This window comes from Parambassis ranga, chromosome 2 (genome assembly GCF_900634625.1).
Source record: "Parambassis ranga chromosome 2, fParRan2.1, whole genome shotgun sequence".
Classification (NCBI taxonomy): Eukaryota; Metazoa; Chordata; class Actinopteri; family Ambassidae; genus Parambassis; species Parambassis ranga.
In genome coordinates this window covers 44,453,879-44,468,637 of record NC_041023.1, presented here as the reverse complement: position 1 = coordinate 44,468,637, position 14,759 = coordinate 44,453,879, and the positions used below count along the sequence as shown (strand labels likewise).

The 14,759-nt window shown below is 40.0% G+C and overlaps 2 protein-coding genes across 2 annotated transcripts in view; both read right to left on the bottom strand.

Annotated features, from left to right (window-relative positions):
• Window positions 1–14,759, bottom strand: part of LOC114449940 (major histocompatibility complex class I-related gene protein-like) — a 212,787-nt gene that overhangs the window by 114,688 nt on the left and 83,340 nt on the right. The gene's annotated exons all lie outside the window — the stretch shown is intronic.
• LOC114449917 (gastrula zinc finger protein XlCGF17.1-like) lies at window positions 2–10,092 on the bottom strand (the record flags this gene model as incomplete). Its single annotated transcript, XM_028427792.1, has 3 exons — window positions 10,038–10,092; window positions 6,512–7,285; window positions 2–375 (listed from the first exon to the last, which is right to left on the bottom strand). Coding segments are annotated over exons 2-3 (753 nt in total), but the record flags the coding sequence as incomplete, so codon positions are not given.

The following is a 14,759-nucleotide window of genomic DNA, read 5'->3' as shown; positions in this document are numbered from 1 at the left end:
AACATTTGCCACATGTTTTGCATGAAAATGGCTTCTCGCCTGTGTGGGTTCTCATGTGGACAGTTAAATCACCAGAATGCATAAAACATTTCCCACATGTTTGGCAAGAAAATGGCTTCTCGCCTGTGTGGGTTCTCATGTGGACAGTTAAATCACCAGATTGCATAAAACATTTGCCACATGTTTTGCAAGAATATGGCTTCTCACCTGTGTGGGTTCTCATGTGGCCAGTTAGACTACTAGACACACGAAAACATTTGCCACATGTTTTGCATGAAAATGGCTTCTTGCCTGTGTGGGTTCTCATGTGGCGAGTTAAATCACCAGAGTACATAAAACATTTCCCACATGTTTTACAAGGAAATGGCTTCTCACTTGTGATAATTCTCTGATGTGCCTTACTTTTCCTCTTACATGAAAATGGTTTTACACAAGGTTTACATTTTAGAATTTTTTTCCCTGGAGGACAGGTATGAGAGAGAATCACGTCACAGCTTATTTCTGATTTGATATGATTACTTTCGGAAGCAGAAGTCACTATAGAGGGCTGAGTCTCTGCATTCAGTACATGCTGCTCTCCCTCATGATTGCTGCAGTGAACCTGCTGTCCCTCTTTAACCTGTGGGGGTTCTGGTTCCTCACAGTTCAGACTGCAGTTCTTCTCCTGGCAACAGAGCTGCTGATCAACTAAAATCAGTTCTTCCTCATAATTGTATTGGTGAGCGAGATCTGGAGGATTAAAGCAAACCAGAAAACAGAATGTGATGATCAGAAATACATTACAGTTCAAAACAATTGCAACCTCCACAGTTCAAACAAGTAACATGACATTAGCATAGTGAATGCACACAGGCAAACATTTTGTTTGTGTATGTAGTTTGAACGTCGCATGTGAGTTCATCTTTTCAGCTAAATCTACCCTGCTTGGGTCATCAATTGCTGCACGCACGTTTACTTCTAATTCAGCTGCTGTAGCCTACAATTCACGGCAGGTAAAGTGTATTAGAAACTGCCTGACACATGTAAAGCAATCTTTTTCAGTTAATATAGTTTTTATTTAGGTTATTTAAAAACGCATATAGCGAACAGACTTTTTTTTTATTTCATGCTGGCAGCACACCACGGTATCTTTGAACTTCTGTTCAAAGATACACGTGACAAAATCTATAAATCAAGACACAGAGCTGTGGCACATGAATGTGGCACAGAGCTCAGATTTTACATTAGAACCCTACAGGAGTCACAGGATTCACTGCTTGTTTGTAGGTTCACATACCTGTTCTGTGTAACTGTATCTCAGGTGTCAGGATAATGTTCAGCAGTGGGTCCTGATGGTTGATCTCTTCTTTGTATTGGATGACAGTCGGGTCAAAGTGGTCCAGACTGGAACTTTTGTCCTGGTTACAGAGCTGCTGGTCAGACAGGATCTCTTCCTCTTTACAGTCATGTTGTTGAGGGAGACCTGGAGGGACAAATGGACACAAAGACTAATGTGATGATGGAAACATCTAAAACCTGGAACAACCAAATGAGTTAATGCAACATTAAAATACTAACAAACAGAAAAATATCATAAACATTCAGGTTCTGATGGAGACTGAGGATTTTCCACAAATTTTACATTTTAGAGACATTTTACCTTGAGGAGCGTTGTGAGAGAGAACCATGTCATGGTTTGGTTCTGGTCCATCATAAGCAGCAGTTACTACAGAGGGATCAGTCTCCTCTTTCAGTTCATGCTGCTCTCCTTCATGACTGGTGCAGACTTCCTGCTGTTCCTCTTTAACCTGTGGAGCTTCTGGTTCCTCCTGCTCCAGAATGGAGTTCTTCTTCTGGTTACAGAGCTGCTGGTCAGCCAGAACATCCCCCACTTGACAACCGTGTTGTTGAGGGAGATCTGCAGGTCAAAGGTCAGAAGAAAACAGAGAGTTGATCTCCATGACAGTAGCTCATTTGTCTGAACCTCAATGATTCATCCAGGTCATTTCCTTTGAAAAGCTTGAAGCAGGACAACTGGACTTGTTAGAGTTCCTTGAAGATGTTTAGCTGCTCCTACAAGCTGCTTCAAGCCTCTGAACAGTTCAGCACCTTCTTATACTAAAACTAATGATACACTTAAAGCTTTTTGTTTTTACAGTTGGTTTCACTTTTTGGTAACATTAGAGCCTTTGTTTAGATATTTATTCAGAATACAGTTTATTCACATACAGTCCACAGCAGCTCTCATTAACCCTTCAGAGTGCTGAAGTAAAAAACTGAACACACCTTTACTGTCACATCATGTTTAGTTAGTTAGCAGCACAAACATGTTCATCTCTCCAGTTTTAGACTGCATGGTCTCCTAAATATACACATTGTGCTTCTGATCAACAGTAATCTGTTAATATGATTTGTCTTCTATAGAAGCTGTTTAACCCTAACTAGGAATGCCAGATTCTGATTTCCAGGTTTTGATTGAGTTTGACCTGCTGCTACTGATTTTAGCTGATTACGATTTCATTTTTTTCAAACCACTTCACAGTGGAGCTGTAATCGGGCCTTTTTTCTATCTTTAGATCAAATAGAACAGAAAATTCTCAATCAGCTTTTCACTAATATAATGTGTGTTAACAGAATCTGAACAGGTGAACAGACACTCTTCAAGTCTGCCATTATATAGGGGAGCAGCTATTTTCTATACAGCAGCAGATCATAGCAGAAGTCATTTAAGGTCACCTTTCCTATAGAACAGGTCATTACCTTGTTCTTTTATCAAAAAAAAGTGGAGAAGTGCAAGAGCCTCTCCAGGTATATAGGTAGGTGTATAAACAGCACTGATTCAACAGATTTAGATAAGACCATACTGGTTTTGCATGATGAGCAATAAAAGAAAGAAAGAAAGGCAAGTCAGGGTGATTTGTCACCAATAACTCCAGACAGCCATTCACACATACCAGATGGTGACTGTTATTACCATTCTATATACTCCTACATACCCGGGCATAACAGGCTCGTTAACAATGTCTGTATATCTTTGCTATTGTTACTTTTAATGTCACATTTTCACAACTCATCACCGGACATCTCACGCTGTTGCAGGCACCCTCTCTGTATAATGCCCTCTTGCCATGGCACAAGTCCTTGTGGTGTGTTAAAAAACTCAGTAAAGTCTTTATGAACCAGAGCAACTGGGGGAGGGAGTGAGTTACCAAACTAAGTTATATGAGAACAATGGAATTCCACACTTCTTCAGTATCCTTGACTTAATTTGATTTTCTATAAAACTTACTAACATATAAACAGTAATAAAAACACATTATAGCATAGAGTAATAAACACTTAAAAGAATGAATACTCCATGTTAGGGACACACTTCTAGATATGTGAACCCACACTGCATGATAACACCGTGCAGAATCAAATCTTTCACCCTTCAGAAATAACAGCAGCTGCTCCGTAGTTTTCAACAGTAAATAAACGAAGCACAGAGCTCTGAGGAGCTGAAGCAGAGAGAGAAAAGCTGGAGGGACACATCTGTAGCTTCAAGTCATGAAGTCAGTGTCCTCCTGTTAGAAACACTATGTGCTGAATGTGCACTCTTTTCAAACAGAGACGTTGTTGTTCCGTGACATTGTCATGTTTACATACCTGTTCTGTGTAACTTGATCTCAGGCTTCAGGAGGAGATCCAGCAGTTTGCGCTGACGGTCCATCTCTTCCTCGTACTGGACGATAGTTTGTTCAAACACTCCCATTATTTCAGCAGCAGCAGCAGTTAGCCGCTCGCTGATAAAACCTCTCAGAAACTCAGCAGCAGCCATTCAGATGTGATAAAACACTCACAGTAGTTACACTTCTTTTCAGCTTCTGCTGTCGCTGTGCTCGTCTTTGTTTTCCTCTTCCTCCGTCTTCCTCCGTCTTCCTGCTCTTCTTCTTCTTCTTCTTCAGTTTATTGGCGCATTACCGCCACCTGCCGGACTGGAGTGTGGACAGTTGACAAATACTGTATGTTTCTCTTACCTCACCTTTAAAGGTCACAGAGGAGGATCTGACTGTCTGACATGTGATTCTCTTCTTGACCTGTGCTGACATTCAGTAGATTCATTGTGTGTGCATGGAGGAGCACAGCTGTACACTGTCATGCTGTGTGTGTCCAGAAGGAGGGAGGAAGACACTTGATGCTGTTTGATGTCAACATGGACAAAGCAGAGAGCAGGAAGAGGTCAGAGTCCACACAGCAGGCAGCTACATGCAGATGGGCTGATGAGGCCCATGGAAACAGGCGTCTGATTGGAGGATTGTCTGCAGGTGAGGCAGGAAGGAGACAGAGCCACTGTGACTCCTTTTTAGGGGCCATATGACATCATCATTTAGATGCATTCTCTGATTCTTCTGTCAACATCAGACACATCACAGTTTGATCAGTTTTCAGATCACACACAGCAGTATCAATAATACTGAGCAGACATTACACACTCCATCAAACACACACACACACACACACACTGCTCACTTATAATAGAGATAATAAGTAAAGTTCTTTACAATAAATTCACATTTTATTATCACTTCACGCATGTCACAGTATACATGGCAGTGAGTTAAAGGTGCAATATGTAGTCAAGAGTTAATACCAAATATTGACACTAGGTGGCAGCACTTGAGCTAAAAGTTGTTTCCTCCTCTCCTGATTTAGTTTCCACTCATTTACTGTACAACATGTTTCAATTCAATGTTATTTATATGAAAAACTATGTGTAGTATTTCTATGTGTTTAGCTGACCTGTTGTCCAGGTTCCATTGGACACATATACTAGATGGAAGCTGCAGCAGGATTGACTGATGACTGATCACAGGTGTGAACAATCAGCCGGTGACGAGTGGAGCAGGAGCAGCTGCCCATGCTGCAGAGACACAAACAGCAGCAGCGCTCTGTGACCCATGTCCACTCTGTGTGTCCTCCAAACAGTCTTCCTCATGTGCCGTCTCTGCTCATGTCTTTATCAGGACAGCAGTCAGGTCCAGCCCTCTGGGGGATTTCTGCTCTCACTTTTTAACTCTGATTTCCTGATAGCAGCACTCACACAGCTCAATGCTGAAGAATCAAATCCTTTCATAAATATGCACTGCAGCTAATACAGCCAGAAAACATTCACCCCTTCACTCAAACACACACACAAAGAAGGACAAAAAGACCAACAACAACAACCAGGAAGTACCCAGACCATGCCACTCAGTCCATGTTAGACACACAAATGTTCTCTTGCTGCCTCATATATCCATCCACTGACAGTTACCATGGTAACCAGAGCATCAGTGTTATTCAGCTCACCTGTCAGTGATCAGAATGTTAAGATTGATTGGTTCATGTTATCATCTATTATCATATACTGTTACAACATCATAGAATTAGAAAGATTATTCATTGACATTTATTGTATATATGTACATACACATTTTATAATGGACTGTAAATACAGTATGTCAACTCTTCATATTTGCAGTATGTATGTTCCAGCTCATGAGCTCAGCTCTGGTTCAAAGCCTTGGTCCTCCACTCACTGTGATCCTTTGTTGTACCAGGTGTAGTTTTGGTGGCTACACATGTGTTCAGAAACTGTTCTGTTGTAGCAGCTGAGCTTTACGCCAATCCACTGTCACCACAAACACGTTCCCTTCTCTTTTCTTCTTCTTCTGTGGTGTTTCTGCCTCCTTCTGGCTCTAGTCAGACTGTTTCTCTTACAGTCTGTTCATTCCTACAAGCCACAGCCCTCATCTGTGATGCAGGGAGCCAAAGGTGACAGGAACAGGTTACACTTATCAAAATAAAAGTCTGTGTGAAGTACTTTTTTAAATACCTGATATAGCGTAGATTGGTCAAAATCAAACTTCCATAAACTTCAACAATTTTTTTCTCTTCTAGATTTCTTTACAGTACTGTTTAGCACTTCCCAGTTTTGTATATTTTGTCTATGTTCAACTAATTTCTGATGATATACCTTCTTGTTATTTCTAAGAATACTCTTACAGTCAGATTTTTGACAGATTATTGCCAATTAATACGTCCTAATACACCAGAGTCTATACAAATGTTACATGCCAGTTTGAGGAAATGACAAAGTGCAGAGATGCAGTTCACCTTTTCAGACTGAATATGTCTCAGCACGTGTTGCCTCCTGACACACAGCCAAAATAGTTTTAAAGAGATTAGTTTAACAAGGGGAAGCCAATTCATTACACTGCTCCACTAAAAAATGAAATGAATGTGTTTTTTTATTTTTTGTAGACACGTACACAATTCAACATGACAGATGTCAGTGACAGGGAATATGTTGTTATGCTTCAAGTAAACTTGGTTCAAAATCTGTACATACAGCCATCAACTGTACGAGCAGACCCTGTTTATGTGCAGCGATCTCGACCTCCCACCTCATCTTACATTGCAGACACCGCTTTTCACACTCACAAAACTGTGAGCAAAAGGAAGCGTTGATGTTGTGCTCTGTCCCCTCATGTCTGTCTCTGAGATGGGTCTGTGTGGGTTCTCATGTGGTGAGTTAGATGCCCAGATATACTAAAACATTTGCCACATGTTTTACATGAAAATGGCTTCTCGCCTGTGTGGGTTCTCATGTGGCCAGTTAGATGCCCAGATATACTAAAACATTTGCCACATGTTTTACATGAAAATGGCTTCTCGCCTGTGTGGGTTCTCATGTGGCCAGTTAGATGCCCAGATATACTAAAACATTTGCCACATGTTTTGCATGAAAATGGCTTCTCGCCTGTGTGGGTTCTCATGTGGACAGTTAGATTCCCAGACACACTAAAACATTTGCCACATGTTTTACATGAAAATGGCTTCTCACCTGTGTGGGTTCTCATGTGGACAGTTAACTCACAAGATTGCATAAAACATTTCCCACATGTTTTGCAAGGAAATGCCTTCTCACTTGTGACAATTCTCTGATGTGCCTTACTTTTTCTCTTACATGAAAATGGTTTTACACAAGGTTTACATTTTAGAATTTTTTTTTCTGGAGGACAGGTATGAGAGAGAATCACGTCACAGCTTATTTCTGATTTGATATGATTACTTTCGGAAGCACAAGTCACTATAGAGGTCTGAGTCTCTGCATTCAGTACATGCTGCTCTCCCTCATGATTGCTGCAGTGAACCTGCTGTCCCTCTTTAACCTGTGGGTGTTCTGTTTCCTCACAGTTGAGACTGCAGTTCTTCTCCTGGCAACAGAGCTGCTGATCAACTAAAATCAGCTCTTCCTCATAATTGTATTGGTGAGCGAGATCTGAAGGATTAAAGCAAACCAGAAAACAGAATGTGATGATCAGAAATACATTACAGTTCAAAACAATTGCAACCTCCACAGTTCAAACAAGTAACATGACATTAGCATAGTGAATGCACACAGGCAAACATTTTGTTTGTGTATGTAGTTTGAACGTAGCATGTGAGTTCATCATTTCAGCTAAATCTACCCTGCTTGGGTCTTCAATTGCTGCACGCATGTTTACTTCTAATTCAGCTGCTGTAGCCTACAATTCACGGCAGGTAAAGTGTATTAGAAACTGCCTGACACATGTCAAGCAATCTTTTTCAGTTAATATAGTTTTTATTGAGGTTATTTAAAAACACATATAGCGAACAGACTTTTTTTTATTTCATGCTGGCAGCACACCACGGTATTAAACTGGTATGAGCCAGTCCTGATGTGTTTCTGTTTGTTTTTGTAATTTTATCACGTTAAGAGCCTTATGCAGCCTTTATGTTAGAAGTTACGCACGGTAATAAAAACACTTGTCCGGTAAACTGAAAACCTGCCGGTCACGTTTTCCGCTGCAAAGTTTTTCTAATGGAAACAATTAAAATGATAAATGTAGGCTCAGATGGAACCAAACTGTTGGCTTGTGCCTGCACCGCTCAGAAACTAAATACCGTCTCAGCAGTGTTCTTCTAAGGGACCCGGTCACAGGTGCGACTACGGCTCGCTCTCTCTCTCTCTTCCTCGCTGTCACGTCATGTTCATAAACTTTATCAAACGTCTCCAAACATAAAATACATTATACTACTGAAGTAAAACTGAAGATTCAACCACACAAGGCATCAAATAAAATATATTTAATATTTGATCCTTATCTTCTATATAAGCGGATTGCATTTTTTTATTGACGGTATTAAAAATGATACCGTCGCTACCTGTGTGCCCCGCTGGTATACCTTAATACCTTAATATCACACAACCCTATTGTGCATTGTTTGAATGTGCTAAATAAATATTTTCAATTGCTATATTCTTTGAAACATTAATATTAAGTTGTGTATTTGCAATGCCTTGATTTTAGTCAGGTTAGTACACAGTTATAGCGGTTTGTTTTCGGTTTTGGGCCTTGGATTCCTCATTTTCGGTTTCGGCCAAGAATTTTAATTTCGGTGCATCCCTAGTATTATTAAAAATAAAATGTATAATTAACCTGCTATATGAGATCTGCATACAGCTAAAACCAGAGGTGGGTAGAGTAGCCAAAGTTTTTACTCAAGTAAGAGTAAAAAAGTACTGTGTGAAAAAACTACTCAAGTACTGAGTAAATGTTAGAGTAACATTTATTCTTTGTATTGATTTATGGTAATCAGACAAAAGTAAAATAAATAAAATGAAAACATGGTCAGGTGGTCACAGCTATTCTTCCGCTGCTTCACTTGGCTGAGGCAGAAAGATGCATGTATCGAGTAGCGAGTCCACGTTTGGCCAATGTAGCGGAGTAAGAGTAGTGTTATTTACTTACAAATTTACTAGGGTAAAAGTAAAAAGTATCAGACATTAAAATGACTCATATGAGTACATTTTTCCCAAAAAGTTACTCAAGCAAACGTAATGGAGTAAATGTAGAGCGTTACTACCAGTGTTAATTTTGTTGACGAATCATTTTCGTCATAGTTTTCATTAACGACCTTTTTTTGCTGATAAAAACGAGACGATAACTAAATGAAAACGCACTGTGCCAAAAACGAAGACGAAGTGTATTGACACTTTTGTCAACGAATACAAACAAGACGAAATTATTGATGGAGACGAGATCCAATGAGAGCAAATTTTGTGTGTGGAAGGGAGGGACCAATAAGGAGACGGCGGCAGAGAGCCAATCAGAAGTGATCTCTCTGCGTAAGGACCCCGCGATGCTGGAAGAAGGCGTACTCATGCATGGTAACACAACACAGGAGAAGAACAGACACACGGCATGTTTGATGCCAACAAACAAGATGGTTTTCAAACCACGTGGAGCGACTATCAGCGCTAAAAACACAATAAACATGAAGCGACATTTGCAGCCGAGTGAGCTGCACGTGTATCTTTGAACTTCTGTTCAAAGATACACGTGACAAAATCTATAAATGAAGACACTGCTGCTGATGGTTTTACAGCATGCGACCTGTTTCTAAGTTGTCACTGAAGTGTTTTGCTGTAGTTATGGAGGATTCATGAAGAAGCTCATGACTGAACAGTGTATTCAGGGAGAGCAGCTCACTGTTCACTGGTTCTTTTGTGAAAAGGTCATAGCAATTAAATAAAGAGGTGTTTGTTTCAAATAACACAAGTTAAAGCTGTGCCTGTTTTTATTGTACTTCAAACCTTAATTATTTCTTGAAAAAAATATATATCAAAGAATTTTAGTCGACTAAATCTGCCGTGGATTTAGTCGACTAGAATTCTTTGATATTTAGTCGACTAAAACTAGACTATAAGTTAAAAAATGTTGATGACTACAATGTGACTAAAATCAAATGACATTTTGATCACAAGACTAAAATAAAAACTAAATCAGAAATTGCTGCCAAAATTAACACTGGTTACTACCCACCTCTGCCTGGTTAATTGTGAAGCAGTGCACTTAACTTTTGTGCTCGTGCACCTAAGAAAAAAAGTTAGTCTAGAGCCCAGTTTTCGTCACTAAGCCTAATATAAATATGGGACAGAGCTCAGATTTTACATTAGAACCCTACAGGAGTCACAGGATTCACTGCTTGTTTGTAGGTTCACATACCTGTTCTGTGTAACTTTATCTCAGGTGTCAGGATAATGTCCAGTACTGGGTCCTGATGGTTGATCTCTTCTTTGTATTGGATGACAGTTGGGTCAAAGGGGTCCAGACTGGAACTTTTGTCCTGGTTACAGAGCTGCTGGTCTGACAGGATCTCTTCCTCCTTACAGTCATGTTGTTGAGGGAGACCTGGAGGGACAAATGGACACAAAGACTAATGTGATGATGGAAACATCTAAAATCTGGAACAACCAAATGAGTTAATGCAACATTAAAATACTAACAACCAGAAAATATCATAAACATTCAGGTTCTGATGGAGACTGACTGATATGGAAAGGATTTTCCACAAATTTTACATTTTAGAGACATTTTACCTTGAGGAGCGTCGTGAGAGAGAACCATGTCATGGTTTGGTTCTGGTCCATCATAAGCAGCAGTTACTACAGAGGGATCAGTCTCCTCTTTCAGTACATGCTGCTCTCCTTCATGACTGGTGTAGACTTCCTGCTGTTCCTCTTTAACCTGTGGAGGTTCTGGTTCCTCCTGCTCCAGAATGGAGTTCTTCTTCTGGTTACAGAGCTGCTGGTCAGCCAGAACATCCTCCACTTGACAACTGTGTTGTTGAGGGAGATCTGCAGGTCAAAGGTCAGAAGAAAACTGAGAGTTTAGGTGATCTCCATGACAGTAGCTCATTTGTCAAAAACTGAACCTCAGTGATTCATCCAGGTCATTTCCTTTGAAAAGCTTGAAGCAGGACAACTGGACTTGATAGAGTTCCTTGAAGATGTTTAGCTGCTCCTACAAGCTGCTTCAAGCCTCTGAACAGTTCAGCACCTTCTTATACTAAAACTAATGATACACTTAAAGCTTTTTGTTTTTACAGTTGGTTTCACTTTTTGGTAACATTAGAGCCTTTGTTTAGATATTTATTCAGAATACAGTTTATTCACATACAGTCCACAGCAGCTCTCATTAACCCTTCAGAGTGCTGAAGTAAAAAACTGAACCCACCTTTACTGTCACATCATGTTTAATTAGTTAGCTGCACAAACATGTTCATCTCTCCAGTTTTAGACTGCATGGTCTCCTAAATATACACATTGTGCTTCTGATCAACAGTAATCTGTTAATATGATTTGTCTTCTATAGAAGCTGTTTAACCCTAACTAGGAATGCCAGATTCTGATTTCCAGTTTTTGATTGAGTTTGACCTGCTGCTACTGATTTTAGCTGATTACGATTTCATTTTTTCAAACCACTTCACAGTGGAGCTGTAATCTGGCCTTTTTTCTATCTTTAGATCAAATAGAACAGAAAATTCTCAATCAGCTTTTCACTAATATAATGTGTGTTAACAGAATCAGAACAGGTGAACAGACACTCTTCAAGTCTGCCATTATATAGGGGAGCAGCTATTTTCTATACAGCAGCAGATCATAGCAGAAGTCATTTAAGGTCACCTTTCCTATAGAACAGGTCTTTACCTTGTTCTTTTATCAAAAAAAGTGGAGAAGCGCAAGAGCCTCTCCAGGTATATAGGTAGGTGTATAAACAGCACTGATTCAACAGATTTAGATAAGACCATACTGGTTTTGCATGATGAGCAATAAAAGAAAGAAAGAAAGGCAAGTCAGGGTGATTTGTCACCAATAACTCCAGACAGCCGTTCACACATACCAGATGGTGACTGTTATTACCATTCTATATACTCCTACATACCCGGGCATAACAGGCTCGTTAACAATGTCTGTATATCTTTGCTATTGTTACTTTTAATGTCACATCTTCACAGCTCATCACCGGACAGTTGAAGTATCGCAGGCACATTGGAACACAGTAGATGTGCAAATGTGGTCATAAAGGCACAAACACTGAATCTTTGCTATTGTTACTTTTAATGTCGCATTTTCACAACTCATCACCAGACATCTCACGCTGTTGCAGGCACCCTCTCTGTATAATGCCCTCTTGCCATGGCACAAGTCCTTGTGGTGTGTTAAAAAACTCAGTAAAGTCTTTATGAACCAGAGCAACTGGGGGAGGGAGTGAGTTACCAAACTAAGTTATATGAGAACAATGGAATTCCACACTTCTTCAGTATCCTTGACTTAATTTGATTTTCTATAAAACTTACTAACATATAAACAGTAATAAAAACGCATTATAGCATAGAGTAATAAACACTTAAAAGAACTAGAAAAGCATTTCCTGAAGAAAATGCAAGTTTGATTGCCGCAGCTGAAGCATTGCTTTGAACGCTGATGTGAACGATTGCTCTGAATTGCTGGAGAATCTGCAATCTGAACTTAATTTGCTGAAACACAGTTAAGAATTTAGAAAGATGAAGCTCTTATCTGGAAAAGTAGAAAATGTTTTAATATTATGAAGATATGAAAGAGAAACAGCTGAAGACAAGAACAGTATGAAGTCACAACCTTAAAGAATAGCCTGTGAATATACCATATGAAAGGTCTGAGGGTGGAATAATACCATAAGACTATAAGAAGCTCAGGCTGTGTGATTTGAATGTGGAAAAGTAGTATACAGCTGAAGGATGATCAATATGACAGATATAATGCTTAAAGTCTGATAAAGACTACAAATATGGCTGCTTTGTATGCTTCTAGTGAGTCAGTCTGTCACCATGGTAACGGCCCTGCCTGCCTGCCTGCCTGCCTGCATCCATGGCAACCGGAATGTTTATCAGCTGCCCCTAACTGCAGCTCTCTTTCCCCCTCCTAATGCATTTCCTATGTAAAACCACCCTCCGAACAACGTCTCATATTCTCCAAACCGAAGACTTTAGACGAAAAATAAGAACACCGTCAGAATCCCAAGAAGTTGCTCTACAACTGGTACGATTTTTATGTCTGGGATGTCGAAGATGTGGAGATGGCGGCGAGTTAGAAAATATGGCAGCTCTGCTTCTCTGTTTTTGGTTTTACATTATGTCTTAATGGAGGAATGACCGGCACTCTCCCCGAACAGCTCGATCTACAGGCAAAACTGTTTGGTGTTGAGTTTTAAGACCGACACCAACAGAACCCAGACCATTTTTCCTTCGAACTGGTGGCCAAATTATCCCTGTCAGACAAAAGGTGCAGACGTGACAGCAGGATAGAAACGCAGAAACTGGTTTAATTTTTTTCCCTCCCGCACTCTGAGCGATGACTCACCCACTCTAGCTCCCAACATTCCACGCAATACACACTAATGTTAAACTCAGAAGAGACCTCAAAAACCACTTCATCTTTAATCCCCTATCATTTGAAGACGGAGCTGAACTTCCAAATTCTGAATACAACTTTTGAAGACCAAGACGTTGGAAGTATTTTAAGCCTCGAATGGTTTCTCTAACTTAATATTTGTAGGAGCAGTAGCATTTTGCAAAATGCATGGTTTGAAGGGCTCTCCCATTGACTCCAATGTTAATTTGAGGGTGGAAAATGTTTAATATTTTTAATATTATAATATTTGTAATTATTATTGAAGGTTTCCGGGAATGTCCTGCATGAGCTGAATCTTTTGATGTTTGAATGGTTTGAATCGGCCCATGCATTCTGAAGATATGCTGAGCCAAAAAACGTACGGAAGAATAATAATAAGAATAACTAGAAAAGCATTTCCTGAAGAAAATGCAAGTTTGATTGCCGCAGCTGAAGCTTTGCTTTGAACGCTGATGTGAACGATTGCTCTGAATTGCTGGAGAATCTGCAATCTGAACTTAATTTGCTGAAACACAGTTAAGAATTTAGAAAGATGAAGCTCTTATCTGGAAAAGTAGAAAATGTTTTAATATTATGAAGATATGAAAGAGAAACAGCTGAAGACAAGAACAGTATGAAGTCACGACCTTAAAGAATAGCCTGTGAATATACCATATGAAAGGTCTGAGGGTGGAATAATACCATAAGACTATAAGAAGCTCAGGCTGTGTGATTTGAATGTGGAAAAGTAGTATACAGCTGAAGGATGATCAATATGACAGATATAATGCTTAAAGTCTGATAAAGACTACAAATATGGCCGCTTTGTATGCTTCTAGTGTGTCAGCATGTCACCATGGTAACAGCCCTGCCTGCCTGCCTGCCTGCCTGCATCCATGGCAACCGGAATGTTTATCAGCTGCCCCTAACTGCAGCTCTCTTTCCCCCTCCTAATGCATTTCCTATGTAAAACCACCCTCCGAACAACGTCTCATATTCTCCAAACCGAAGACTTTAGACAAAAAATAAGAACACCGTCAGAATCCCAAGAAGTTGCTCTACAACTGGTACGATTTTTATGTCTGGGATGTCGAAGATGTGGAGATGGCGGCGAGTTAGAAAATATGGCAGCTCTGCTTCTCTGTTTTTGGTTTTACATTATGTCTTAATGGAGGAATGACCGGCACTCTCCCCGAACAGCTCGATCTACAGGCAAAACTGTTTGGTGTTGAGTTTTAAGACCGACACCAACAGAACCCAGACCATTTTTCCTTCGAACTGGTGGCCAAATTATCCCTGTCAGATAAAAGGTGCAGACGTGACAGCAGGATAGAAACGCAGAAACTGGTTTAATTTTTTTCCCTCCCGCACTCTGAGCGATGACTCACCCACTCTAGCTCCCAACATTCCACGCAATACACACTAATGTTAAACTCAGAAGAGACCTCAAAAACCACTTCATCTTTAATCCCCTATCATTTGAAGACGGAGCTGAACTTCCAAATTCTGAATACAA